This window comes from Leguminivora glycinivorella, chromosome Z (assembly GCF_023078275.1).
Source record: "Leguminivora glycinivorella isolate SPB_JAAS2020 chromosome Z, LegGlyc_1.1, whole genome shotgun sequence".
Classification (NCBI taxonomy): Eukaryota; Metazoa; Arthropoda; class Insecta; order Lepidoptera; family Tortricidae; genus Leguminivora; species Leguminivora glycinivorella.
The window spans coordinates 45,197,444-45,224,224 of record NC_062998.1 but is presented as its reverse complement, the minus strand read 5'-3'; the positions used below and the strand labels follow the sequence as shown (position 1 = coordinate 45,224,224).

The 26,781-nt window shown below is 35.3% G+C and overlaps 2 protein-coding genes across 6 annotated transcripts in view; both read right to left on the bottom strand.

Moving 5' to 3' along the window:
- Positions 1–12,997, bottom strand: part of LOC125241765 (DENN domain-containing protein 1A-like) — a 109,460-nt gene extending 96,463 nt beyond the window's left edge. For all 5 annotated transcript variants that reach the window (XR_007178763.1, XM_048150380.1, XM_048150383.1 and 2 more), the window contains exons 1-6: positions 12,772–12,997; positions 10,635–10,796; positions 7,130–7,267; positions 2,388–2,571; positions 1,603–1,860; positions 408–509 (exon numbers count right to left, since the gene is read on the bottom strand). Coding sequence is in view for 4 of the 5 variants with exons in the window: in XM_048150380.1 (XP_048006337.1) it covers positions 408–509; positions 1,603–1,860; positions 2,388–2,571; positions 7,130–7,267; positions 10,635–10,796; positions 12,772–12,788 (861 nt within the window). In the remaining variant the exon portion in view is untranslated. The remainder of the gene's footprint in view (positions 1–407; positions 510–1,602; positions 1,861–2,387; positions 2,572–7,129; positions 7,268–10,634; positions 10,797–12,771) is intronic.
- On the bottom strand, positions 12,969–20,542 carry LOC125240498 (ATP-dependent DNA helicase pif1-like). Its single transcript, XM_048148391.1, has 3 exons — positions 20,079–20,542; positions 14,818–15,925; positions 12,969–12,997 (listed from the first exon to the last, which is right to left on the bottom strand). The coding sequence occupies exons 2-3, from the start codon at positions 15,743–15,745 to the stop codon at positions 12,969–12,971; spliced, it is 957 nt and encodes a 318-aa protein (XP_048004348.1). The 5' UTR covers positions 15,746–15,925; positions 20,079–20,542.
- Between the last annotated feature and the right edge of the window lie 6,239 nt (positions 20,543–26,781).

Sequence of the window (26,781 nt, the reverse complement as noted above, 5' to 3'; positions counted from 1 at the left end):
GGTGAAAATTTCTGCTAGGCGCAACACCAAAGCAAAAAGAAACCTACCTTAACATTAGGTGCTTTATTAGTAATCAATTTTAGGCAAGCCAGCGGGAATCGGCTTGTATGGACCAGCCGCTGCTGATAGGTAGGTACTTAGTCATCTAAGTAAGCGCGCAACACTCCATACAACTGGCTATTAGCTTTGTTTCTCTATGCCTTCACCTTCAGCAGGGCTAGCACATGATTGACGCGACAGAATCTCGCCCGACATACTGGTAGATTACACATCTTTTTCTAATTGTATCAATAACAAAGGTATAGGCTCGAATGTCGCGCCAATTATGTGCTAGCCCCTAGCAAGATAGAAATAGCATGAGACTAAAAACGGAATGTAGGTAGATATTAATTATTTTAGGTACTTACCAATTCAGGCGGAAGACTTTCTAAGTCTTGGAAAGGAGATCTCAGTTCGTTTTCATCTACGTTTAATATTACTACATCTCCTATATCCGACATCCTTACAGTCTGAAAATAATAACTTATTTATATTTTTTAGAGATAAATACTGCCCTGCTAAGCCGAAAAGTGCTATCACAAACGAAAATCCATAGCTAACTTATACTTTATCTATAACTGACAGTTCCATTTTCAAAATCATTTGGTTTGGTCAAAGATACACAGTCAAGACATACAACCAAAAAGGAGCCTTCTTTCAGTAAGGTCAATACGGTTAAGTGTGTCATAAGGAGAAGTGTGTCTGGCCTTCACATTTGACCTGTTTAAACCAATGATCAGTGTTTATTGAGAGTTTTACCACTAATCGCAAGTAGCAAGTGGCAAAGTATGAACTCGCAAAAACATCTGTGACAATGAGTAAAATGGTCAAATGTGAGGGCCAGTCACACTTCCCCTTGTGACACACTTACCCGTATTAGCCTTGTTAATTTCTGTTGAATCGTTTTGTTACCATAAAAAATAAAAATGTGAATCTGTTAGGCGCTTTAGCTATAACAGTATATTCTGTCTATATGCTAACATTTCAACTAGACTTAATAAACAAATGAAATGTCATGATCTGTCACTGCTGCATTCTTTTGTTACTGCAGTACCTATATAATTCATTTTCTAGTACTTAGCATTGTTGAATCGATCCATATCGCGCAAAACGTAGAATAATCTCTACCTGACCTCGGAATATTAAAAATACTCAGCATAATATTATCATAATCTATACATACACATGTATTCACTGAGCATTTAGAGTTTAAGGGTCAGCACTATTATACTCATGATTTAGTGCGACTCATAGGTCTTAGCACCGCCGCAATTTACTAAAACCATAATATCCTAAAGTCGACTTCTAAGATAGTCATGAGAAGAAAGGTGGTGAAATTCTTAACCCGTCGCCACCTCTTTGTATTTTGCAACGACTGGCGAGGGCGAGGATCAAACTATGAGTGGGGAAAGGAAGGGGTGGCCTTGCTCAGCAGTGGCACACGGCACACATATTATTAAAAAAAGATTTTGGCCCTTGTAAGCAATACATTTTCTTCTAAATCTGACAGGTCAAAGTGTTTAAAGTGTCTAAACGAAGCGAAAAGCTATTCTTAGAACTCACCTTCATAACGCTAGCAGGAACTCCAATAAGGAACGGCATAGGCGCCAACAGGTAATCCACAAAATGTTTCGGCAGTATCGGTATAAATATATGCTGCCACGACATCGGGAACAAGGTTGCATTGGCCGCCTGGACACACGCTGATAACCGGGAGGGCTTGGATGCTACTATGGCGACTCGTCTTTCGTGTAGCAACGCTGCCCATAACCCTGCCATGCATTTGGTGTCTACCGCACTGAAGTACTCTGTTAAGTTACACTGGAAATACAATACAATACCTCTTTATTGCACACCTCACACGTGTTATAAAGAAAAATAAATCAGGGAATGAATGAAAAATAAATAGTTATGGGCAAATAAACTTATTGACTGACAGTTTTGAGTATTGCTGTGCGTTACTCGAGGTATCTTTGGAGTTACCAAGAAATCAGGCTTCTATTGTTAATTCAGTTGTGTCAAATTTTCAGTCGTGTTTAATATCGCATACTATTAGAACACGGAAATGCCATCATAAAAATGTACAAAATTACAACGGGGTTTAAAACGGTGTGTGCTTTTAGAGTATAGTATAACGCAGCGTAGAACTTGTGCGATTACGGAATGTAGAAATGAAATTGCGCTTACCGCTGAGCATACCAGGTAAAATAAGAAAAGGACGATAGATTATCCGATTTAAAAAGGGTGAGCGGCAAAAGTAGGTGTTGTTTTTGTCTTAATGCTGTGATAACTACTAGGTCTTGCAGTAAAATAAACATGTGGTCATAAGTGTCGATGAGGCTACATACATTTTCGGGTATGCTCGGAAGTCGGCCGTCTGGATTTTGGCAAGAGAACACGCTTCGGCCCGCGTTATACGTCACTTTCAGCGTGTGGTCTCTCATCGGCGGCCGGATCCGACACGCCTCGAGGAACGACGTCAGCTCTCCCTTTTCTGAACTGTTTATTATGTTCGATATACTATTTAATAATCTGAAAAAAGATAGCACTGATGCTTATAACCAAACACCTGTATAACTGTGTATAAGACGAATAAAGTAAAGAAAAAAACGTATTTCGGAACCGTACAGAAACATTTATTAATGGTTCAGATGGACCCACACATTTGGTTGATTTTCGTTTAGATGGCGCTAATATTAATATTTGACAATTTTACATGTAATAATTATACGTAGGTACTTACACTCGTATCAACTCAATAATAAAATAAGGATATGGGTAAATTGTCATAACTTAGGTTCAAATGTTGTAATCATGTGACGAGAGACGGCAAACCATGCACTATGACTACACATATTACTTTGCGACAACCTCTCCAAGTTCTTTTATGGTTAGGTAGGTATAACTAAAATAGATTAGACAGCATTTTCTATAAAAGCTTCTAGTCAGCATTTTTTTTTTGACAATACCGTCATACCTCAACCAATTTACACAATACTTTTAAAAATATGTATATACCTATATCAAAGGTATTTTGAAGACACTCTGTGTTGATAGGTAAACATCGTGAGAAAATCCACTCAGTACTTTTTGAGTTTAGAACAATTTTAAAAGATGTGGTCAATCAAACGTTTTCCGCAAGAAGTGCAATTGCTACAGCGAGCGAAAATCATGCACAAAGCCACAGAACTTAATTTAGATAGAAGAAACAAATTCATATATTTGTATAGGGCCCGAGCGTGTCAAATTTTGTACTGAAGTTGATTCTTGCCTGTAATTTTAAATATGTCTCAGGCTCTTGATTGTTCATAATTTTTGTGTTGTTGCAATTGAATATCACGTAACGAGGCATTTTTTATGTTTTGGTTGACTTCAACTTACAAAAATTGACGCCCGAAAGCTGCAAGCTGCGAGTAAAGACGGACAACTCAGTGGATTTCACTGAGTTCATTTGACACGCTAAGTAGATACGTTTGCTTGATCTATGGTATATATGACATCTGTGCACAAAGCGAATAACATTTATTCACAACTTTCAAAACTCATTCGCATAGCTTTAGATTTTCATAATAAAATTCATAAGTAGATCTGTGACCTTCAAACCTCACAAACACACGTAGCTCCATCATATCGAGAAAAATCTCATTATGCGAGCTATCAAAACTCTTTCATACAACGAAGATGCTTTGCTAAAAATACATATATTTATAATTATTTAGATTTATATTTAGACTATTACTAGATTCAATTTCAAATAATCAAAGGGCCTGGCCGGACTGCCATGGTAAAATCGCCCCTGGCTAAATATGAAATATTGATATGCAGGATTATTCGTATTGTTACTACATGTACTACTACTGGATATTATGCCTCAAACTGTTTCCGTTTACGAAAAAAATTAAAAAAAAGAAATTTTGTTTTTTATTTTTTTCTTTAAAACCGCGTATCCGATTGAGTTGTTCTTTGGATATTTTATAGATATATTAGGGATACATCAATAAAAAAAAATTAACTTCCTGACTTTTTGTTAATGCATTTTTTTTTTTAATTTATGTTTTAAATATTTTTTTTTACTACATACGAGTTAGCGACACCTACTATATTTTTATATAATAATCGCCATTTTATACTCTATTACATATATTTTTATCAAAAATATTAGTTTGGATCAACAATGTCAAAATAAGTTATTTATATATTACTAGTATTACCCTTTAGTACGTTGCTCCTGGAAAGTGATGTATGAAAATTTTGGCATAATTAATGGAAGATTTTTTTTTAATTGGGATATGTAGATTATAGGCCGAAGTTATTTTTCATCAACCCTCCCCACCCCTCCCCCTCTGCGTCACCCCTCTACCCCCCTTAAAGAGCCGAAAATGCGATTTTTCTCGATTTCTGACAAAACCGATGAAGATACAGAAAAAGCGTGTAGGAACGAAGTAATCCTTAATAAATTTACTACAAATCTCTCATAAACACTTTAGTGCTAGCACTTATAGTTTTCGTGCAATCCGTCACGAAAGTTGTTCCTTTCTGCAATTTTCTTTAAAGAATATTAAAGTGTTGTCCCAAAATGCTTACGAAATTTGTTTGATACGACTAAAATATTGTAAACTCATGACTATAATAAAATTAAGGGGATAAATCACTACCATGGTTGGGACTTGAACTCACGGCTTCCGGATAGAAACTCGAGGGCTCTACCAACTGAGCCACCAAAAGCTCATCCCTAGTTTCTAGCGAATCTTTCAGCTTTCTACTATATGAATCAATGGTACCCCTAGCGTCATTTATCTATCAATCTAGAGGCCGTGAGTTCAAGTCCCGCCCATGGTAGTGATTTTTTTCCCCTGAAATTCATTCTGAGTTTATAATATTTTAGTACTATCAAACCGACGATTTCGTAAGCATTTAAGGAGAAAACTTATCATTCATTAAAGAAAATTGCAGAAAGGAGCAACTTTCGTGACGGATTGCGCGAAAACTATAAGTGCTAGCACTAAAGTGTTTATGAGAGATTTGTAGTAAATTTATTAAGGATTACTTCGTTCCTACACGCTTTTTCTGTATCTTCATCGGTTTTGTCAGAAATCGAGAAAATCGCATTTTCGGCTCTTTAAGGGGGTAGAGGGGTGACGCAGAGGGGGAGGGGGGTGGGGAGGGTTGATGAAAAATAATTTCGGCCTATAATCTACATATCCCAATTAAAAAAAAATCTTCCATTAATTATGCCAAAATTTTCATACATCACTTTCCAGGAGCAACGTACTAAAGGGTAATACTAGTAATATATAAATAACTTATTTTGACATTGTTGATCCAAACTAATATTTTTGATAAAAATATATGTAATAGAGTATAAAATGGCGATTATTATATAAAAATATAGTAGGTGTCGCTAACTCGTATGTGGTAAAAAAAAATTATTTAAAACATAAATTTAAAAAAAAATGTATTTAACAAAAAGTCAGGAAGTTAATTTTTTTTTTATTGATGTATCCCTAATATATCTATAAAATATCCAAAGAACAACTCAATCGGATACGCGGTTTTAAAGAAAAAAATAAAAAACAAAATTTCTTTTTTTTAATTTTTTTCGTAAACGGAAACAGTTTGAGGCATAATATCCAGTAGTAGTACATGTAGTAACAATACGAATAATCCTGCATATCAATATTTCATATTTAGCCAGGGGCGATTTTACCATGGCAGTCCGGCCAGGCCCTTTAATGTAGAATTATCTACATTATGTAAGTATTATAAACTGGAAGAAATAGAATTTAGGCTGTGTATTTGTTTATTGTATTTTGCAAAATAAAAGGATTCCTTTTGTATTTATCCAATAATAACTACACGGTAAATAAAAACTATTAAATTCGCTTAGCTTGCAAGGCGACTTGTATGAATATTGGTTTTCCTTGAGAACATTTCACTCTGTTCTGTTATTGGAAAGTAGGTAGATACTTAAATAATAAAACTGAAACATGCTAAAAATACTAAATTTTAAATTACGAATTTATAAAATACAAAGAGAGACTCAAATTGTATAAAGAAAGGATTTTGACAGGGGAGTGTATATTATAAATTTATGTTACTAAGATTTAGTGACACAGGTTTGCTACAAGAAGATCCGTATCACAACAATATCGCCGACAACCGACAATGTCATATATCAATATAGTTCACTGTGCGATTACCAACCTTACACCAACGTACTAAGTCTGTAGCCAGTAGCCACTACGAATTGAGTGAAGGCCGAGCCACTTACGGCCCCCTTTATAGAATGCCACTATAACTATTACTATATTGGGACTATCATTCGTAATAATATCGGACTATCATTCAAACTGTAATAAAACATTATAATACAGCTATAAGGCATCATAAAAACGATTGTATGTGTTTAATGTTAATTGATATACATTATACACATAGCAATGATATGTTTTCTTTAGTCAAATATTAATTACCTAATAAGTTAATAACACTTAAGGAAATAAGCTCTGAAATCAAAACTTTTTTCGTATTATTCTGTGAATTTATTTACGGAATCATTGAGATGTATACAGCCTTGAATAACACCAGTTGCAATGCGCTGCAACTCTCTTTGGAGATGTGCAGATTTACCAGAGATTTATTGTTACAAAGACGGTTATAAAGTGGATGATCTCCACTTTTGACATTATTTTAATTCGAGCTTCTAATTTTATATTAATTACATAATACCTATTAGGAGATCCTTGTCAATGTATATGGACCTCTATGTTTTAAAGAAATAAATATTTTTCATTTTTTTAGAGATAAATTTTTCTCGTATTGGTATACGTAGGTACAGTCGCTGTCGAGGTGCTCAAAAATATCTAGACACGCACTCTAACGCCTTGACAATAGAGGCGTGTGCAGATGTTTGTGAACACCTTGGCCGCTCCGATATATCTTCCCTCCTAGAGTGACGACCTACAGTTATGGGACTATGTTTACATACGCAAGAAGCAAAAGGGACCAAAATGCCTGTAGACAGTCTTCGCTTACTGGCATATATACAAGGTTTTCTCAACATTTACATATTTAGGAACCGGTTACTTACTTATAAAATATGTCGTGCCATGGTAAATGAGACATTATCACTAGAGCGGTGTTTGTTCTGGGGTCGTATCGGCAGAAACAAAAAGTATACTTTGAATCCACAGCCGTCATCACAAATGAGTAGTGCTGGACGAATGTACTGAAAAATAAAACAAACAGTTTACAAATACATAGTACCATTCTAACTCTGACAACGCTTATTTTTCGTCAAGTTGGCTAGGGTACGGTCAGTCGGTCACCCTCCATGATTTTAGGGCCCTATTTAAATAAATTGGTTGTTTAATGCTTAAGCTACGTTAGTATGGATGTAAAATTTAAAAGATCTCAGGACAACTTCGTCCACAATCCTATTTTGCCAGCTTCTGAACTTGTCATTGTTGTCTCACATTTCACCTATGATCTGAACTAAACTCGTCCACATTAACGTCGACCATGTAGGTGAATGGGAAAGAAAAAAATGTGTGTGTTGCCTTCAATATAATAGCCAATCAATTAGGATAATGAATGGTACAATAGGTAATATTGACAAGCTAGCATTGCAGTAACTGACGACGAGGCATTATGGACGCCTTATTAAGATGACGAAACAGCATAGTGGACGAAATTATTCCGAGCCCCCAAAAACACTGACCGTGATAGTACAGTCAAAGTAGTTCGGGATAGTGCAATACCGCTTAAGAAAATATGTACTAAGACACATGTATAACTCCGTAAAAGACAAATGTAGACTAAGAAAAAACATAGCGAACCATAAAGAAACCTTTATTCAAGTTCAGATGGCCAACAATTATTGATTCTCGGATAGATGGCGCTGTAAAGGAAGGTAAAGGAAGGGTCAAATTGTCAAAACGGAGGTGTTTTAATAGGCTACTTGACCCTTTTTGAAAATCTGTCTTATATGATTAAGTACTGTCCAAAGTGTCCAATTAACCAAAATAAAATATTACCATATTTTATTATGACTTAAAACAGCAAAAAATATTTTTAAAGTATACATTTACGTAATCAGGCGAAAACAACACAGTCATGTTAATCTATAGATTTTCTGTGCAACAGGTCATTCTACTCGAAAACAACATTTTATGACTTTTTAAGTATGAAGGCATAAAGTTCAATATGTCAGTGATTGTTTTGACATGCAGTAAGGTTCGAATTCGATGACGTCACTTCATCGCTGACAGCGTTTTCGGTGGCCAAATTAAATAAAAAATTACACACATTTTTAATTGAAAATACGTAGTCATCATACACTTTAAAACTTTTAATACCCAAAATCTATAAATATTGCTTTTTTATGTCAAATACTACAGAAGACAATCATTTATTGTGCCAAATTCGCTAAGAGTCTAGTAGCCTATTGATGGCAGTCCATGTATGCGCTATGATTACACATTTTACTTTGACAGTAAAGTTATTCTCTGTATAACCTTGACGCTTTTACCTGTAGATAAGGTGCCAATTCCATAGAATATTGTTTGAGATGGAAGCCTTTTTTACATTAAGCAGTATTGCACAATCTCTGGAGAGAGATAAGCGGAGTTGTGAAAAAACTATACAACTATACATATTTTTGCATGCCTGAGTCACTAATTTTTTACTTCAACTAACCCCATCTAGTAGGGTCATTAGTGACAGTGACCTTGTAAAATGTTCGCAAAGGAAGCCACTTGTCACAGTTGTTCCTTGGGTCATTCTGAGTCATTTAAGACCGGGTGACACGAGGTACCCCCCAACAGGTAGGAGGGGGAGAGGGGGTAAAGGTACATCTTCCGCACTACATTCTGGGCTCCATATCTTCCCCCAGAAAGTTACCAGATCGAGTTTGGTGTCGTTTTCACATAATTCGAGGATAAGCTATTCATTTCTGGAAGAAACTTTTTGCCTGTTCATAGAAAAAAAAACCGAGAAAAATGAAAAATCGCAAAATTATTCAATGAAAATTTATAGTAATTTGTATGAACAAGCAAAAAGTTTGTTCCAGAAATAAAGAATGACCCAAGGAACAACTGTGCCAAGTGGCTTCCTTTGCGAACATTTTGCAAGGTCGTCCATACAAATCTGCCACTAATTACTCTACTAATCATACATGTAATACTTGGCTGAAATCTAATAAGCAGACATCGGATTCCGTGGGGCGAAACTTCTTGACAACTAGGGACTTCCTATATCGATAAACTCATTTATCGATACTAGTTCTATACATATACTAGTGACCGCCCCCAACATTGTGTGTTTTTTGTAACTATTGTTCTGAAGACCAGTATGAAATTCATTCATAGCGTCTAAAATAAATAGCGTCGAAATAAATTGTGACGGGTAAACTTTTAAAAACGTTTTCAAAAAAAGAAGAAGAAAATTGAGTTCTTATTTTATTATATATATATATATATTTTTATACTACGTCGGTGGCAAACAAGCATACGGTCCGGTGCGGTGGAAAGCGGTTACCGTAACCTATGGACGCCTGCAACTCAAAGTGTCACATGCGCATACTCTTAAAAAAAAAATATAAGCAAACCTTTGTGTGATCACTAGTATTTAGAACTAGTATCGATAAATGAGTTTATCGATATAGGAAGTCCCTAGCTGTCAAGAAGTTTCGCCCCACGGAATCCGATCTGCTAATAAGTGATCTAAATCTATAAAAATCTCCGGTTTTTTCCATATATTTCTGCCCAAAAATAAAGTCTACTCTTACAGCCATCAGAACCAGAAATATTATAATTGCTACGCTATGCTGGAGTACAAGAAATACACACCGACAAAATTGGCTGCTAATAATAAAATATTTTCTTTCTGGTTTTCTGTAACGTACGCAAACATGGCTATACCCACTTTTTGAATTAGTACTGAAAGAGACGGAAATTACTTCCTTAACAACATTTTAAAATAGTAGACATAAGTTAAGCTAGCACCCGGACAAAGACTGTATTACTAGTAAAAAAATACTGTTATACTACATACAGAATGATTATTTAACAAAAGTGAACTAACTTGAACAGGTTATGCCACATATTGCAAACATCTCCACCTACATTATTACAAGGATGTTAAAAATATCGTCACTACTTTGAAAACATCTCGTATCTCACACTGCTCCTCAAAGTTAAAACGTAGTAAGTCTATATGCATTCCATACATATTTGCCACATTTTTTTCTTCATCACAAGAAGATACAAGTTTTTTTCAAAGTAGTGACGATTTGAGGGACACCTTCCTTACACAGATCAACCTAGCCCCAAACGAAACAAAGCTTGTATTATGGGGGCTAGATAATGGTATACATATATGTATAGATAGATCCATGACTCAGGAACACATACAAATCTGTTCATCTCACAAATAAATGCCCTTACTGGGATTCACACTAGTCACTACAAACTCAACAAAGTCAGAGTGGTTGTCAATAAAGAAACAATAACAAAGAAATAATAAATGCCTTATATACCCCAAATGTGAGCTCAGGACACTCAAGAGGTTTGTGTTCTCCTCCTTCCACCACTCACCTATCTAATTCACATGGGAATGTGAATTTAGGAACATCTTTTAGTTCGTCCTCTGTTCTGAGTGCTTCAGGATATTTTCGGATGATATAGGGCTCCCGTGGTTCCTTTGCAGGATCTCCGGGTGACACTTCACAAAACAATTCAAACAGCCGTGCTGTATCTCTGAAATAAAAGGGAGAAGAATAGGGAGGTGATTAAGTTCGCCTCTTGTACATTAAGTTTGTCTTTTGTGCAATAAAGTTTAAATAAATAAATAAATAAATAGCAACCAACAAAGTGGGATGTTTTACTAAACACACTCACATTTCATTATGCTCTTTAAACATTTAACCACATTGATATTTTCACTGAGTTGTGCTTGTGTTGTTGCTGGTAGTACATAGTTATTACAATGATTTGGTTTATTCATCAGATTTTGGTGAAATGAGCTGGATATTGTTTGTCTTATAAATGGTGTAACTTGAGAAAACCAAATAATTTTAACAGCATATTCCTCATCATATTATAAGAGTAAAATGTCATATAATTTTTTCTGGATTTCGCCTACTTTCAAAGTTATAATCATTAAAAAAAATACTTATTATTTCTCAGAACAAAACGCTATTTTGATGGTGAATAATGCCGGTTATCGGACATAATCTAACTATCCTGATTGATAGATGTCAAAAAATAACTAGTAACTCATAGGAAAAAGTATTTTTTTTAGAATAAAAAAAAAACTTTCATTTTAAGTGCCAGTTTCACAAATAAATTTATTTCTTATGTGAAAATACATCCAAAAAGAACAGTAAAAAATGTTTTTTGGCGAAATTTGCTTGATGGCATATAACATTTTATCTTTATTTTTCCCTCAGAAATGCATAGTTAAAATCTTCTGGTTCTCTCATGTTACACCGTGTACAGTGTTTAAATAGTTAACTTTAAATTTTACCATGAGTTTGATTTGGCTGTCCCTGTCTGTCTGTGCGTCTGTGATATTAATTTTCAATGGACTTGCTAGGTTTTCATTTGGGACAGCCCCGCATTGTATAAGATGATTATTTAATAAATAACAATTACAGAAATAGACTAAGGGCCGGTTGCATCGAACCGTCTGTCACCGTTAAAGCGTTTGTTAAATTTGATTGTATGAGAAGTTCCATAGACGTCTGCTGCGTGACGATGATGTGTCTGTAAAATGTGGTTGATGCAACTGGCCCTAAGTACTAACAGGAGGCTAAGCTTCAATTATTGATTACTGCAATTGTTTTGACATGCTACTGATGTTTTCAAAAACAAATATTTGGTGTTCAAATAAAGTTTGTTTGTTTAGCTAACATTTCTAATCTCATTCTTTAATGAACTGCTAATTATCACCATAGTTAATTGCAATTGTATTGGGTGTGAAATCCTAAAACTAAAAATAAAGAATAAACTTAATAAATTTATATTTAAAAATATTTATACCTAAGCTAAGCTAAGGGGTATGGGAATCTTCCAATTCATTGTTTATTTGCAGTGTTGGACTAGTACCAGTACTTTAAGGAAAGTTGCAGATGGAAGACATTTAACATTTGAAGAATCTTAAAAAGGACTATTTTTTATTATTAAAGGAGAAGTACATTCTGTAGTTGATAAAGACCATGAAGTATAACTTTATTTTAGAGTGATACTGAGCTAAGTCAACAAAGATTTTGACAGATGCAAGTGTTACAGCAAACATACATGAATTTTGATGTGTTAATCACTATCTACCATAATATTTAAACATCTGTTCTTGTATCTCAATTAATATGCATTTAAGATTATGTACAGGTGACAGGTGTGATGATGAAGATATTATTATTGATGGTAAAAATGATGCCAATGTTGCACTCTAGTTAGCAATAGGTAGGTATCAGAATTCTAATGTGATACATGCATAAATCAATAACATAAGAGCATGAATTTAGGAAGTAGGCGTATAGCTTGTTTACGTTCGAGATACTACGATATCAACAAGCGAATGTTACCAACGGAAACGACAACACTCGGGTGATATAAATACTGAGAATTTAAGAACAGATCTTTGAATCGAATGAATGAATCATTTCTCATGCGGTTATTGACGAACTGTCACTATTTACTCATATAAAAGGGAACGAAATTAAACAATTACCTTAGCCTGGAACCCATTTCTTGACGTGGTACTCTTCAAATTTTGGCCGAATTATTAGTTTCACTGTACATTGTGTATGCTTACGAGTATAAAGACCTAACGATTATGAGACATCACAGGCCATAGAACACTAAAAACGACTGGGAACTGGCATTTTTTTAATGATTTTTAAAACTGTTACGAAAGACTGTATTGAGTCACCATGGTTCAAAGAGACAGGCGAACACTGCAGCATACATCACAAATTGAGTACCAAAGAGAAACTCGCATTTTTTTGCAAAATAAATGTCATATTGCATGACGTTTCGAAATCCAATAGGATTTTTAGTTTAAACAACGTATTGATTGTCCATTGGTTCATTTCGCTATCACAAATCGGATACGTTCGGATGCCTTTAGCTAGGAACATACTACGCGGACGTCCGCGGTCGCGCGACCGCGACCGCGACCGATCAGTGTGCACGGTCTTCGGGACGTGGCTTCGGGCACGGAAGTATAACTAAAGGCTTCGGCTGACCAAAACATTCAGCGAGCCAGATTTCGATCGGACGTCCGTGCGCTCAAGGCCGCGTTCACGACCGACGACCATAGTTTGCACGGTTAAGTGTATATTCATTGTCTAGATCCGCGTCCGCGGTCGCCCGACGGCGGACGCCCGCGTAATATGTTCGTAGCTTTATACTTTATGTCGCGTCCAGAATCAAACTGAACGAACTAAATAAAATGATATAAGTTTGAGAAATAGCAAAGAAAAAAAAAGGTGCGTGAACTCTGTCTGCCGCCCTTTTTCTCCGACGTGTTGCTGCTTAGGCCGGCAACAGACAAGACAGTCTGAAAAATTCATAATCTGAATTTGGATTTGTATGACAGATCTGTCAGTGTCAGTTTGCATACAAATCTTTTTTAAGATTATGAATTTTTCAGACTGTCAGTGGATAAAAGTTAATTTTGCTGACAAACTTTGCTGAAAACATCAGTGCGATTGGGACGGCCAGATGTTTTATCCAGGCCTCCCCACGGAAGTATAACTAAACGGCCTCCCTAATAACAAAGCTTGTGAAATGCATATACTCATCCTTGACTTCTTTATGAATTAGATAATGTATTGAAAAGGGATGGATATATGCTATAAATATTTCATTAGGATTATTATGGGTTTTTGACTATAAAGTACATACTGTATTCTTATGATTGCAAATAAATGGTTTGTTTATGTACTTAATACCTACATAAACGCATTCGCTCACATTATCATATACTAGGATACCCGAGTTGATATGAGATTACGTGGTAGTTTAAATAAAAAAATAAACTATGACGTAAACGGTAAAAAATTTTATTGAAAACATTTTCTCATCATTTACACTACTTGTTTATAAACAACATTTTTTATTTTATTATCCGGGGTATATATATATAAATTTTTCGAATTTCCTACTCTTGAGCAAGCTACATATAGCTGACCGTGTGAAAAGCAGGATTCTTTGAGGTTGATGCCACAATATTTTAAAGTTTGCCCTTGCGCTTTGTTAATCGTGAAACTGAAGGCTAATTTAATTGGAAACTGCAATCTTTTAAATTGAAATGGCAATTCAGAAGAGATCAGTGGTATTCTAGGTATAAATACTGTGTGTCCTTTGCACTTTCCAGAAATAAGTTCAGCTTCAATGATATTATTCGATAACTGTTTTACGATCATCCTCGTTCCATTACATAGTTTTGGGGAGTTTAGATTTCTGAGTAGTATGATTGGAGATCCAACTTTCAGACGAAGGCAGTGTAATGGCATTCCTGGTACTTGTAAAGAGTTTAGAAATTCAGTAGGGAAGTTGACACTTTCTTCAATGGATACCATCGTGTCGATTGATTTATATATTTTCTCTTCACCAGGTATATTCTTTAGAATATTAAAATTGATATCGTCAACAATATTATTTTTAGTGGCCAAAATCGCTCTTTGAAATAACCACTCTACGTTGGTATAGTTCTGAATAATATTTGGATAAATTTTGTCGATTAGTTCGTTTTCAGTGGTGGCTACGTTACAGAAATCACTATTGAGTTCTATGAGGCCGCTCGTTTGATCAGTAGGACCTTCGCCTATTTGTAAAAGTATTTTAGCAAAACATGCTGTTGTTTCATCTTTTGATAATTCAACTCTCATGTTTTTTGTTAATTGCAGTATTTGTACTTGTGGCCAGAGATGTGACTTTTTTAAGCATGCATTGATCTCGTCTGCTGGTGTTGACTTGGGAATAACTGGAAGTGTTTGTCGAAAGTCTCCTGAGAGTATGAGTAGAGCTCCTCCCATTATTTCAGAGTTTTTTCGCAATTCTTGTAATGTTCTGTCCATGGCTTCTAGTGATTTTTTATGGGACATGGTGCATTCATCCCAGATGATAATTTTAGCTTGTTTTAGAAGTTGACCTCGTCCAGATTTTCCTGAGATTTTACATACCGGGAATTGTTGTTCGGCTATATTCAACGGTAGTTGTAAGGCAGAATGGGCAGTTCGTCCTCCTTCCATAAGTGTGGATGCAATGCCGGATGATGCTAGTGCCAGTGCGATGTGTTTTGTAGCACGTATTTCCGCCAATAGTAGATTTAATAGAAACGTTTTACCGGTGCCTCCTGGTGCGTCCAAGTAAATAATTCCACCAGTGTTATTATTTATTCGGTTCATTATAACGTTGTAAACATTTTTTTGATTGTCATTGAGAAGTGGTTTGTTGTGAGCAATGTACTCAAGTAGTTCATTGACGTTATAGCTTTTTTCCTTTGTAATTTCGTAGTTTAGCACATTGAAAGCATTTCTTTGTGGTGTTGGCATTCCAAGTTCTACTAAGGCTTGGTTATTTATTGCTAAACATTTATCTTCTAAACGAATGAGTGTTTCATTGAATATGTCGTCATTGAATTCTATAGTCAGTTCTGGATTAGCTTGTCGGATTTGGTACAATATATCATCACTCATACTCCTTTTGAAAGAGTCCCATAGCTGTTTTGGGTTTGATGGGTTACATGTTGTTAGAATTATGGCGAATAACTCTCGAATTTGTTCAGCTGAAGCTGTGAGTGTGGCTTCTTGTAGTGTTAATTCCCAGTGGTTATCGTTTTCCAATAATCCTAAGCGTTGACATGCTTCTCTGTACGTCTGGCATAAGTAGCCGTTAATGGTCCTGAGATCTTTGAAACTTGTTGGTCCCCGTATTTCGTGTAACAACATCCGGAGATAGAAACATTCGGCATTGTTTGGATGTACGATGTATACTCGACCTATTGCGTTAGTTTTCATGATTTCTGGATGGCCCTCCTCTGAGATTCCTTGTTTTCTCCGTTGAAAAATTTTCTTTGTTTTGTCCCACGTATAATAAATAGGGACGTCGGCATACAGTAATGTCTTTGCGAATGGATCCGTTTGGCACAGTTGGAAAAAAGCTGTTAATGTTGTGTTCTGAGGTGGTTCGCTTGCAATTTTTCTAACCGAGTCTTTTGTGAAATAAACTCTCTGTCCATTCTCCAAATGTACTGCTAGATGTTGCACAGCTGGTTCGCGTTCATGTATGGGAAAACTAAAAATCCTCCACGCTGCTTCGTTACTGTTGATGTATCTTCCCATTTGGTACATGAGGATCTCATCATTTTTATCATTTTGTTCATTATTTTGGACTATTTGAAATACTGCCATATCACTACCTTTGTTTACGTATTTACATATATATTTAATAGATTTTACTGAATTGCAGTATTCAACGTTTATGTGTGCTTGGAACATTTTAGAAAGGAGTGGGTTATATGGTACTACCCATTGATTATCTATTTCCAGTTCGTCTCTGCCTTGTATTCGTATTTTTGCTGTGAATCCACCGTTTTTCGGTGATCGTCTTCTATATTTGGGATAACCGTCATCTTCAGTTTTTGTATCGTCCAAGTATGGTTTTGGATATTTTTTTGTACATTTTCCATCACTTATGCATGGCGCATTGAAGTTTAATGGTCCACATGGTCCGTGAATCATGTTTTTCACTACTATGTTGTATAGTTCTGGATCATTTTGTGGATTGGGAAATTCAGCTTGAATGATTTTGTCGATATCCGTGGGATAAATTTTATCTTGTAGCCATATGAGATTGTGTGAATGAGGTAATCCTCGTTTTTGCCACTCAATAGTATACATCCAGCATCTAACGGTTCCAAAGATGTGGTATTTTGTGATGACTTCAATAAATCTTATTTGTTTTTGTCGAAAAACTCGGGCTATTATGTCGTGTCGATCCATGGATGTTTGTCCGTATTTAAGTTGTTTTTTATGTCTGGCCATGATGAGTTGCATGTAAATGTTATGAAGAGATCAGGTCGTCCATATTTTCTTACGTAGGTCATGGCATCTTGAGTATATTCATGCATCATGTCTTGGACTTCCTATGTATGATGAGGGTAAGATTACCATTGTTCCAATATCATCAATATTACCGTCATTTATGATCGCGTCTCGAAGGCGGATGTATTCTTCTGTGCGTAGTTTCTTTTGATTCAGTCTTATGTAAAGCATCCGTTCTGATTCTATTTTTGCGTACATATCTACCAGAAATTGTTGAAATAAACGGCGAGTGTTGAGTATGTGATTGTATTTTTCATTGTCTCTGATCATTAAGCGATAAGCATAGAACTCCTTGGAAGTGACTTTTTTGTTTGTTTCCAAGCCTGTTTCAGGATGAATTTGTTTTATATTGAAATGACATCCGTCTTCTCCATGCAGAAATATTAAGGGATATTGAAGAGCATCATATGAACGGTGTGTCTCTGCAATGCGTTGTAGTCCTTTTCTTCTTCGTTGTACAATTATGTCGCGGCTTGTACTTTCATTGTCCACAATTACGATGGCGACTTCATCTATCTGAGGTGCATTAAATCTCCGTTCGTGTTCTCCACGTGGTCTTTTATCGGCTCGAATAACAATTTTATAGTCATCAGAAACCATGCGGTCTAATGTTGTTTTGAATATGTAAATCAGTTGATTGTATTTGTGTAAGATCCTCTGTACATCTTGGATTATTTCACGTCTCAATCCATTAAAATTTGTGCATCGTTGATCAATTTCTTGTTCTTCATTTCCGATAAAATAAACTTGCAGAAATTTATAGTCTTCGCTAGGCATTGGTAGTAACGATCATATTTTATGATAAATTTGACCTTGAATTGAAAATACATATTCAAATTCATTTCTATCAGTGTTAGTCGAAGTAAGGTGGATGTACTAGTGCTCGACGCGGTACTAGTACTCGTCACCCATGGTTTAAATAGCGATTAATAAGATAAGATTACCGTTACATTGATCGCAATTAGATTTATTAGATGAGAAATGTTTGTAGCCTTCACATTCCATACGCCATATTATAAAATATAGAAACTTTTTTCAATTAATGAATAATATATGTGATGACATTGTCATGAGCAATCAATCTCTCAATTTTGTTAGCGATTTGGTTAAGCTTTGCTCGTATTTGCTGACTTATTTAAAATACTTTCACGGTAAGTTGTGAAGATATTCTATAATTGTTTGGTGCTAGAATGTGCGGGAAGATATTTAAGTAATTAAATGTCGATTTCGTTCATTGTTACTGTGATAAACAAGCGTGTCATTTATTAGGACTGAAAACCGTCGCAAGTCTAAAACTCGACACGGCTGGCATTTATTGGGACTGTTACGTTATTTTCCAAGTCCCAATGTTTGTCGAGCTGTTTTTTCAGGATATCACGATTAAAGTAGCCAAAACGAATCGTTTACAGTTTCATATTATCAGCATATTTTTCTGTAAGTCACATTAACTTTACTGAAAAAAACAAATTACATGCACATAGACAGTTTTTTGTATATCTTTTTCGGTTTTATTGATATGTTTTCTCGTTAAATGTAGTGAAATCTGTATAATTTCTTTGGGTAGTGCTTGACATGTCATTTTTCACAAAACTTTGGGTATATTTTCAGAAATGCCGCCTGAAGGTCAGTGGAAGAGATATTCTCAAAAAGATTTAGAAAAGGCCATAGAAGATGTGTTAAGGGGTTCGTCCATCGCCTCGGCAGCAAAGAAATTTGGTATCCCTCGAGCAACCTTGTCCAATAAAGTTAATACATAATTTATTTTGCTCAAAATGCGGAGCCGACTTATTCTATTTTATTACATAAATGTAACACGTAAAAAGTAAATGTTATCAACAGAATACGTTTTTTTTTTATTAAATTATTTAATTTTGTAGTAAATTTTAACCCAAAACACTTGTTTTTTACTGTTTTTCCTGAATCATACTTAGATGTCATCTATTAGGACTGCCAGCAAAAGCACCTGTCAGTTATTCGGACAAGCGTATTGACTTACGTTTTATTTAATTTTGAGATTTTTTTATATTATCACTGTATGAAACTAATTGCATTTAACAAAGTTAAAGGTCACATCTCCCAAAAAAGATGGATATGTTTTGTATAGATGGGTAAATTATCGTAATATCACGAAACACATAAATATTTTCCCTTAACCTGTCGAGCAGTGGTACATCCACCTTAGCACCGAAAGAAGTCATCTGAAAGCAGGAATTGTATGATCTTATATTTTGAAGAAAGTGTTTTGATTCTAGTGTTTCCCCGATCATGTAATGTAGAAATTCCTGCGGAGGTGTTTCCAGTAGTGGTAATCGAATTTTTCCATTCATGCAACAGAGACCTGGTGTTTCTTTACTAAATTTTTTCGCGTGGCAAAATTGGCAAATGGTATTCATTTTTCCGATTACAACATATTTATGATTGTAATATTTTTTTGTCGGTTTGTAGTGGAATGCTTCTTTTGTTAGATTATCTTTTAAAATTCTCGATTCTTCAATACTTTTATTTTCTTTCCTTTCTTCGCTTTTTCTACTCCTCAGGGTGCTCATTCTGGTTCGTTGATTTTGTAAACGTGCTTCGCGCTCTTCTTCCGTTTCATTTCTTCGATATTCTTTTTGTTTCCGCCGTTTCGCTGCAGAACTGGCAAGATCTCCTCCTCTTTTACGTCTAGGCATTGTATTCTGTAAAATAAAATTAAACATACATTTTATAGACAAATATATTGTTACGTAAACGTGGGGTACGTTGAGACAAAGCAAAAATTTTATTTAAGGAAATTACAATTAAAAGAAAAGAAATCTATTAGAATTAATTAAACACACTATTAAAATACTCACATTTGATATTTCACAGTAAAGGCTCACAGACAACTTTTTTCTTCTTCGCTTCAAAATGGAAAATTATTATACACACTATTAAAAATACTCACACGTGATACTTCAAAATAAAGGCTCACAGATAACTTCTTTCCTTCTCGTTTCGAAATCGCTTGTTTCACTGTTCAAATCGAACTGACTCTGGCGGGCGACACCGGGCTCTTATATATTCAGAGAGCTAGGCTCTAGAATATTCGAGAAAGTTTTAGAATATTTTCCTTCTCATATCTTCTAGAATGTTCTCGATATTATCGTCTGCCGTGACAATAGGTTCTGCTGCTGTAGAATACTTTCAATGAAGTTCAACTACTCGACAACAGATGGCGCCACTATACTTAGGGTTGAAGAAGCCCTTATATCTTTAAAAACACGCCCTTTAGGTTAAAACGGGAACTTTCTTGTTCGAGGGGGGATAAAGGGCTATCACACTATTTAAGTCCCTTTAATAAGTTCAAATACTCGATAACAGAACAAATGTAATTTAAGACTATTGAAATTGGAATTTTAAATTTCGCGCCTTTCGAAATACACGGTGTTTCCGGTATCACTCAAAACCTCAGACACCCCAACTGATTTTTATTTTTTCAAACTCATCTAGAGTATTCATCTTTTAATCTGATCGTTACTTTTTTTTTGATTGAATTTTTAATTTTCTGTACAGCTCTACTTGACTTTTAGCTCTACACTCAATAAAATAATTGCTAACTACCATCATAAACCATAAGACTATTTATTTGTGTACGTTACTGCAACGACATAAGGTTTACCAATAGACAGCTAAGATGTCACTGTAAAACACTTTAAAGCTTTGTCACAGTAAACTTCAAATTGGACAGGTAATTGCACAGTAAGCAAATAAACTCAATATTCAAAATGACAAGGTTGTAATTAGGTACGAGATCAATTTGTTATGACTTATGATAAACATTAAGATTAAACTGACAAACAACGTCAAACTAGTAGCGGAAAAAATAATCGTCCAAGTAACCGGCCAGTATTAATACCCCTAAATACTGAAAAAAGGTAAACAACCTCTAGCAATGCGATATACACAATGTTGTATTACGAGTACAATAGAATGGGCACGTAAAAAATAACTAATAATACTAATTTAAATAAAAATATTACCCCCATCAAGATATAGCTCAATCGATTCTACTCTCGATTCTGAACAAACTGTTTTCAGGTTTTTAGTGTTAAGTGAAACACGGTGTATAACCCAAATAATCGTTGTTCTGAATGAAGTTCAACTACTCGACAACAGATGGCGCCACTATACTTAGGGTTGAAGAAACCCTTATATCTTTAAAAACACGCCCTTTAGGTTAAAACGGGAACTTTCTTGTTCGAGGGGGGATAAAGGGCTATCACACTATTTAAGTCCCTTTATCGTGCCGGGACTCCTTTTTAAGTTTTATCGGCACGCACACTTTTATCGACTTAGTTTTATTATATATAATGATAATGATATTTCATCATAGATGTGTATGCCTACCTTCTTCTTTAACGCGAAGAAAAAGGACGGCATGTTGTCTGTGATCATGTGATTTTTATGATAGTGCAATATCGGCCTAAATAGTATGTGTAAAAAATACGAGTATATGAGAAATCAATACATTCTTCTCTTCTCTTTACGCAAAGACCTAAGTAAAATACTTTCATTTAGCATCTATCTCATGTGAAGTCCACCACTCAGAATCTACTTACCTCAATAATATCTTCTCTACCAAATGGAAATTAAAACAAACGGCAGTGTAGGTGACATAATTTATTATTTCAATAGTCAACTATTTTTAGTTTCTTTTTTAAAAATCATCTATGAGAATATCTGGAAAAACTAAAAAATATTAATGGTTGAGTTCGCTATTAGACCTGTTACATTACCAGGTCCGTGATGCCAACCAATAAACATTCATGTCCTTTTTATTGAATGAATGTCGATAGGGTTATTATCCCTGGCCCCGTAGCCGAATGGCATTTCTCCGACGCCAAACGAAAGCGATACGCCGCTGGCTCTGTCGCGCCAATACGCAAGCGCGATAGAGATAGATATCTACTAGCGCTTCGTTTCGTGAGCGTTTCGTGAGCGATTGTGCCATTCGGCTAGCCACCCTGACGTCGATAAAAATTACACAATTTACACATCACTATGATATAAACATAACCTAAAAACAGTTTGAAGAAATATCGAAAAAACATGAATAAAACTATGCAGAATTTAATACGGTATTAGTTATATATAAACTATCAATATCGTTTTTTATGTTTCGTTTAGATCCTACAAATAATATAATCAATAATTGAACGAAATTCACTAATGAAAGGTTACATGTTCTTGGCAGTTTTCTTTTCACCATGTACGTGAATTACAGTCCTTAATCACACAAGCCACAGTCACATAGGGAACTTGAACACATCACAAATAGTAACATAGCAGGTTCATCAACTATCTATTAGGAATTTAAAACACAATATAATTAAAAATCGGCCAGATGACCGCCGAGATATTTGACTTAATATAATACGACTATGTACAGTTGTCAAAGGTGGACACAGACTGTGAAAGATAAACACATATTTAATTTAGCCGTATTATAACTTCTAAAAGGCATCCAAAAGGCATCCATTTGACAATCGTTTAGTGACCACCTTCGGGAAAACGAAAGAAGTTCCGGATTTTTGTCTCATTCGCTCATAAACAAAAAGTACTTAATAGTGTGTTGTGAGTAAGATTCATGTTAACGTATGCGGAATGAAATCTGGACAAAGTTTTGATATCGTACAGAGTAAGTAAATAAATAAACTTAAATAATGTATAAATGCCAGATTAAAGTTTTCATATCTGTCATTTAAACTGGTAAGTTTCATGAGTATTGGATTCCTTTTCTCGAAATGATGGTCAATCGAGAAGGACGACCTAGCGAAACAGTTTGTAATTTCTACATACCTACCAATTTTCTGTGACCGAATGCAAAGCCCGAGGAAAGTTTTGTAGGAAGGGTTAGAAGCTAACAGTCAATTTATAATATTTTTGCGTCCTTTTTCTTTACAAAAACTACCGCTACAAAGCGTGGTTCAAGAAAACATTACAGCATTGGCAAGTTTTCTGGGAGAGATTTGATTAAAAGAAAGTCGGCCCCCTAAGGCACAAAATCTTACAGAGAGCTCGAGACAGCATTCGAATGGGGCAGCGAAAGTGATAAAAATTATCTTGAAGACATGAGTATCGATACACATTCAAAAAAAGTTAGGCCTATAGTCTTCAACAATAAAATAAAAAACTTTGAAAATGCTGCTACGCCGTTAAGTCAAAAAATGTAAAAAACAGCTATTTTTGCATTTCTGGGTTTCTGAATGACTAATAATATGTCGAGTAAATGGAATTTCACGACAAGAAAACTATTATTTTGAGAACACTAATAATCCTACGGACAAGAATGTGAAAAATGTCGAGCACACGAAGCTTCTTTAAAAAGTTATCACATGGAAGATGAATTTGGACCTTAAAAAATGCTAACATTGGTTTTGTCGACACCGATGGACATAAAGTATCACAAGTTCTGTTAGAAGCCTCACATTGGCGAAAAGTAACTCTTTTATTTATCGATATTCAATACATAATTAAAATCACGAAATATATCAAAAATAAACTATGTTAAAACCGAAATAAATTACACATATGAAATAAAAAGCACATTTGGCGCCCAACATAAAAACTCACTAGGAGTTTCGTTAGCTCAGGAGGATTCTGAATATTCTGATAGGCTAGGGCGTGCACTCGACGCGTCCCACCCACCCGCTTAGAAACATTAATACCGAGACTTAGCCGCATTACGCCGGCAACCGTAGGAAGTCAATCCGTCCGTACCGATACCGAGAGTCGAGCGTAAGTATCCCGACGCGCCGACCGCACCAGACAGTCATAACACACAGACAGACAGTAAATAATAGACAGTTTTTCTTTCATATGTGTAATTTATTTCGGTTTTAATTTATATACATAGTAGTGTGACTACTTTAAGACAGCACAAGTTGAAATATTTTCAATAGATTATAATTTAACTTGTGTTCATTAGAATAAACTATGTTAACCCTTCAGGTGGCGGAGCTACAAGTTGCATAGGGGATAAGTGGCACGGTCGTTTTATAAAACATTCCGTTAAGTGGCAGGCGCCGGGAGCCGGACTCTGGGAAAAACAAGCCGATAAGTGGCAGGGACCGGCTCCCGGACCCCGTGCGACGATATACCTAAATATATAAATAAAACCGTCTAAAACTGTATCTAGCTTCCTCACACTTGCACGAACCATTCGTCACTAAACAAGGACGGCATTCAGTAAAGGTCCAACACCCTCAACTTCAAAACAGCTTGAAATATGACCCAATTTGATTGGACCAACCGCCTGCCATATTTGAGACACGTGTTTAAAAACCGTCTTTTTTGCAAAAATTGTACTGTAATATGTTAAAAAAAGGGATATAAGTGTAAATAAATGTATATTTTAGTCCCTGAATTACTTTTTTATACAATTTACTGTTTGTTTTCCTAAATAAAGTTACTTTAATACATGGAAGTGGAAAACGTAGCCACCTGATATTTGATCGAGTCTAGCAAAATTCACATAAATGGAATGTATTTTTTGCTATGGAATGATTTTAGCCGTTTCATAATGAATCCAGTGATATATGGTTTATGCACAACATCCCTACACTTTTTGAGAAATTATAATTTTTGTAACACAAGTGACATTCGCGATGACCACCCGTGAGGGCCCCGCCACTCAAGGGTAACTTTTTCTGTCATTTTATCGGTATCCTTGCCACTCAACAGCTTTTTATTTCAAGTCCGGCTCCCGGTTATACCTGCATTACCTGCCACTTTACGTGCGCCCATATAACCATAATCGGTCGCCGTTCCTACGCAAATCCTCCTATTTTGTGTACACACAGGTCTTCGGGTCTCAATGCTTAGTCGCAGTACGGTCGACGTTTAGTCGCGGCGACCCAAATGGGGACGATTGGTAACAGGCACAAATGGTCACAGAAGTGACAGAAGTGTGCACTACGCGTGCACACATTGTTACCGTTTGGCGACTACTTTCCCAAAATCATTCGTTCATTTCATTATTTTCAAATGGCGACTGTCAGAGACGTCAAAGTAAAAAAGAAATAAAATCATTTGACATTAAAATGTAATGGCGTAAGAATTTGTTAAAGATAAATATTGTTTGCATTTGTAATATAATGTGGGCTAATTACCATGGCCAATTAAATTGCTCGAGTGATTTCATAAAATAAGTCTAAATTTATCAACGCGCCATCAATTTACCTCAGTTTAACCAGTAATAATATTATTGACTACTCGGTGTTTGCGTGTTATGTATATTGATTGGTGAAGTTTTATTGCTCCGGTGCATATACTATACTGAAATAATAAAAATAATGCCTAGAAAACCAATAAAGTTGTTAAAATATGGATTAAGACGGTAATATTCCATGTAAAGAACAGTCGCCAAACGGTCACCAAACGGTCGACAAACGGTCGCAAAATGGTCGCAGCGTACACGCGTGACCGAAAGCAGTGAATATCTATTATATTTTCAAAATGGCTTCTTGTATTATTTTTTTTCAGGTATCCTCAAACTTTATAAACAATTAAATATGCCGTCGTACTCAGTTGCCCTCACTAAAGAAGATTAAAAAAAATTGTAACGTGCGTACCGAGCTGCTGGATTGTAAAGGATCGGGGATCATATTATTATGGTCTTCTATAGAGCAACTAGTATTTTGCGGCATTTCACAATTGACACTTGTTGAAGTAGTCGTCATTAATATTACTATCAACATTAATTTCAGCGATCTGTACTTCTTTTGTCAAGATTTTTGTATAGATAAGTGTCTACAAATTTGTAATGTTAAAGAGACATAAATAAAACGTAGTAGAGTAAATAATGTGTTTTTTTATAACCCAAACAAAATACTTGTAGATACGAGTGCGGAAAAGAGGAAAATCGATACGAGTAGCGATAAATTAATACACGAACGAAGGGAGTGTTTTAAATCGACACGAGTTGTGAATGTCCTTTTCGCACGTGTATCGTACGAAGATTTTCAGTACCTAAATCTAAGCTAAGAGTTTCGACCAGACAAGAAATGAATCATTGCTTGATTTGCTCGCACTACTGCGTTAAAAAAAGCAGCATCTGTACTGAAAAAAACTATCATTGCGCAACAGAAATTCTATTAATATCACAGTAAATACTCTATTTCATTTGATTCCTACTTTTATTGTGTAAAGCAACACTACACTTAATTTTTATCAATAAGAATTAAAAATTATATATTTAATACATTAAGTAACTATAAAGTGCTTATCTATTTGTATTATCATTCTGCACTTTTCTTAACTTTCCCACATTTCTATAAAATGTCGAAGAGTGCTTAAATGGTCGTCGTCGTTTATTATTATTTAATTCGCTCATATTTAAATGATTCAAAGCAACCAGTCCACAACTTCACAAGACAGTTTGAGAAACCTTCGTATTTCAGATTGTCATTTGCGGATACAGTGGTTTAGGAGCAGTTCGGTAATCAGACCTACACATGTGTGTACAAATTCTGTCAATGTCACTGTCAGAAACCGTTCTGACAGTGACAATGACAGCCACAAATTCGTCCACATGTTGTTACCGTTATGTGTGCAAACGTCGACTAATAAAGTGTCGTTAAAAGTCATTCTGACAGTGACATTGACAG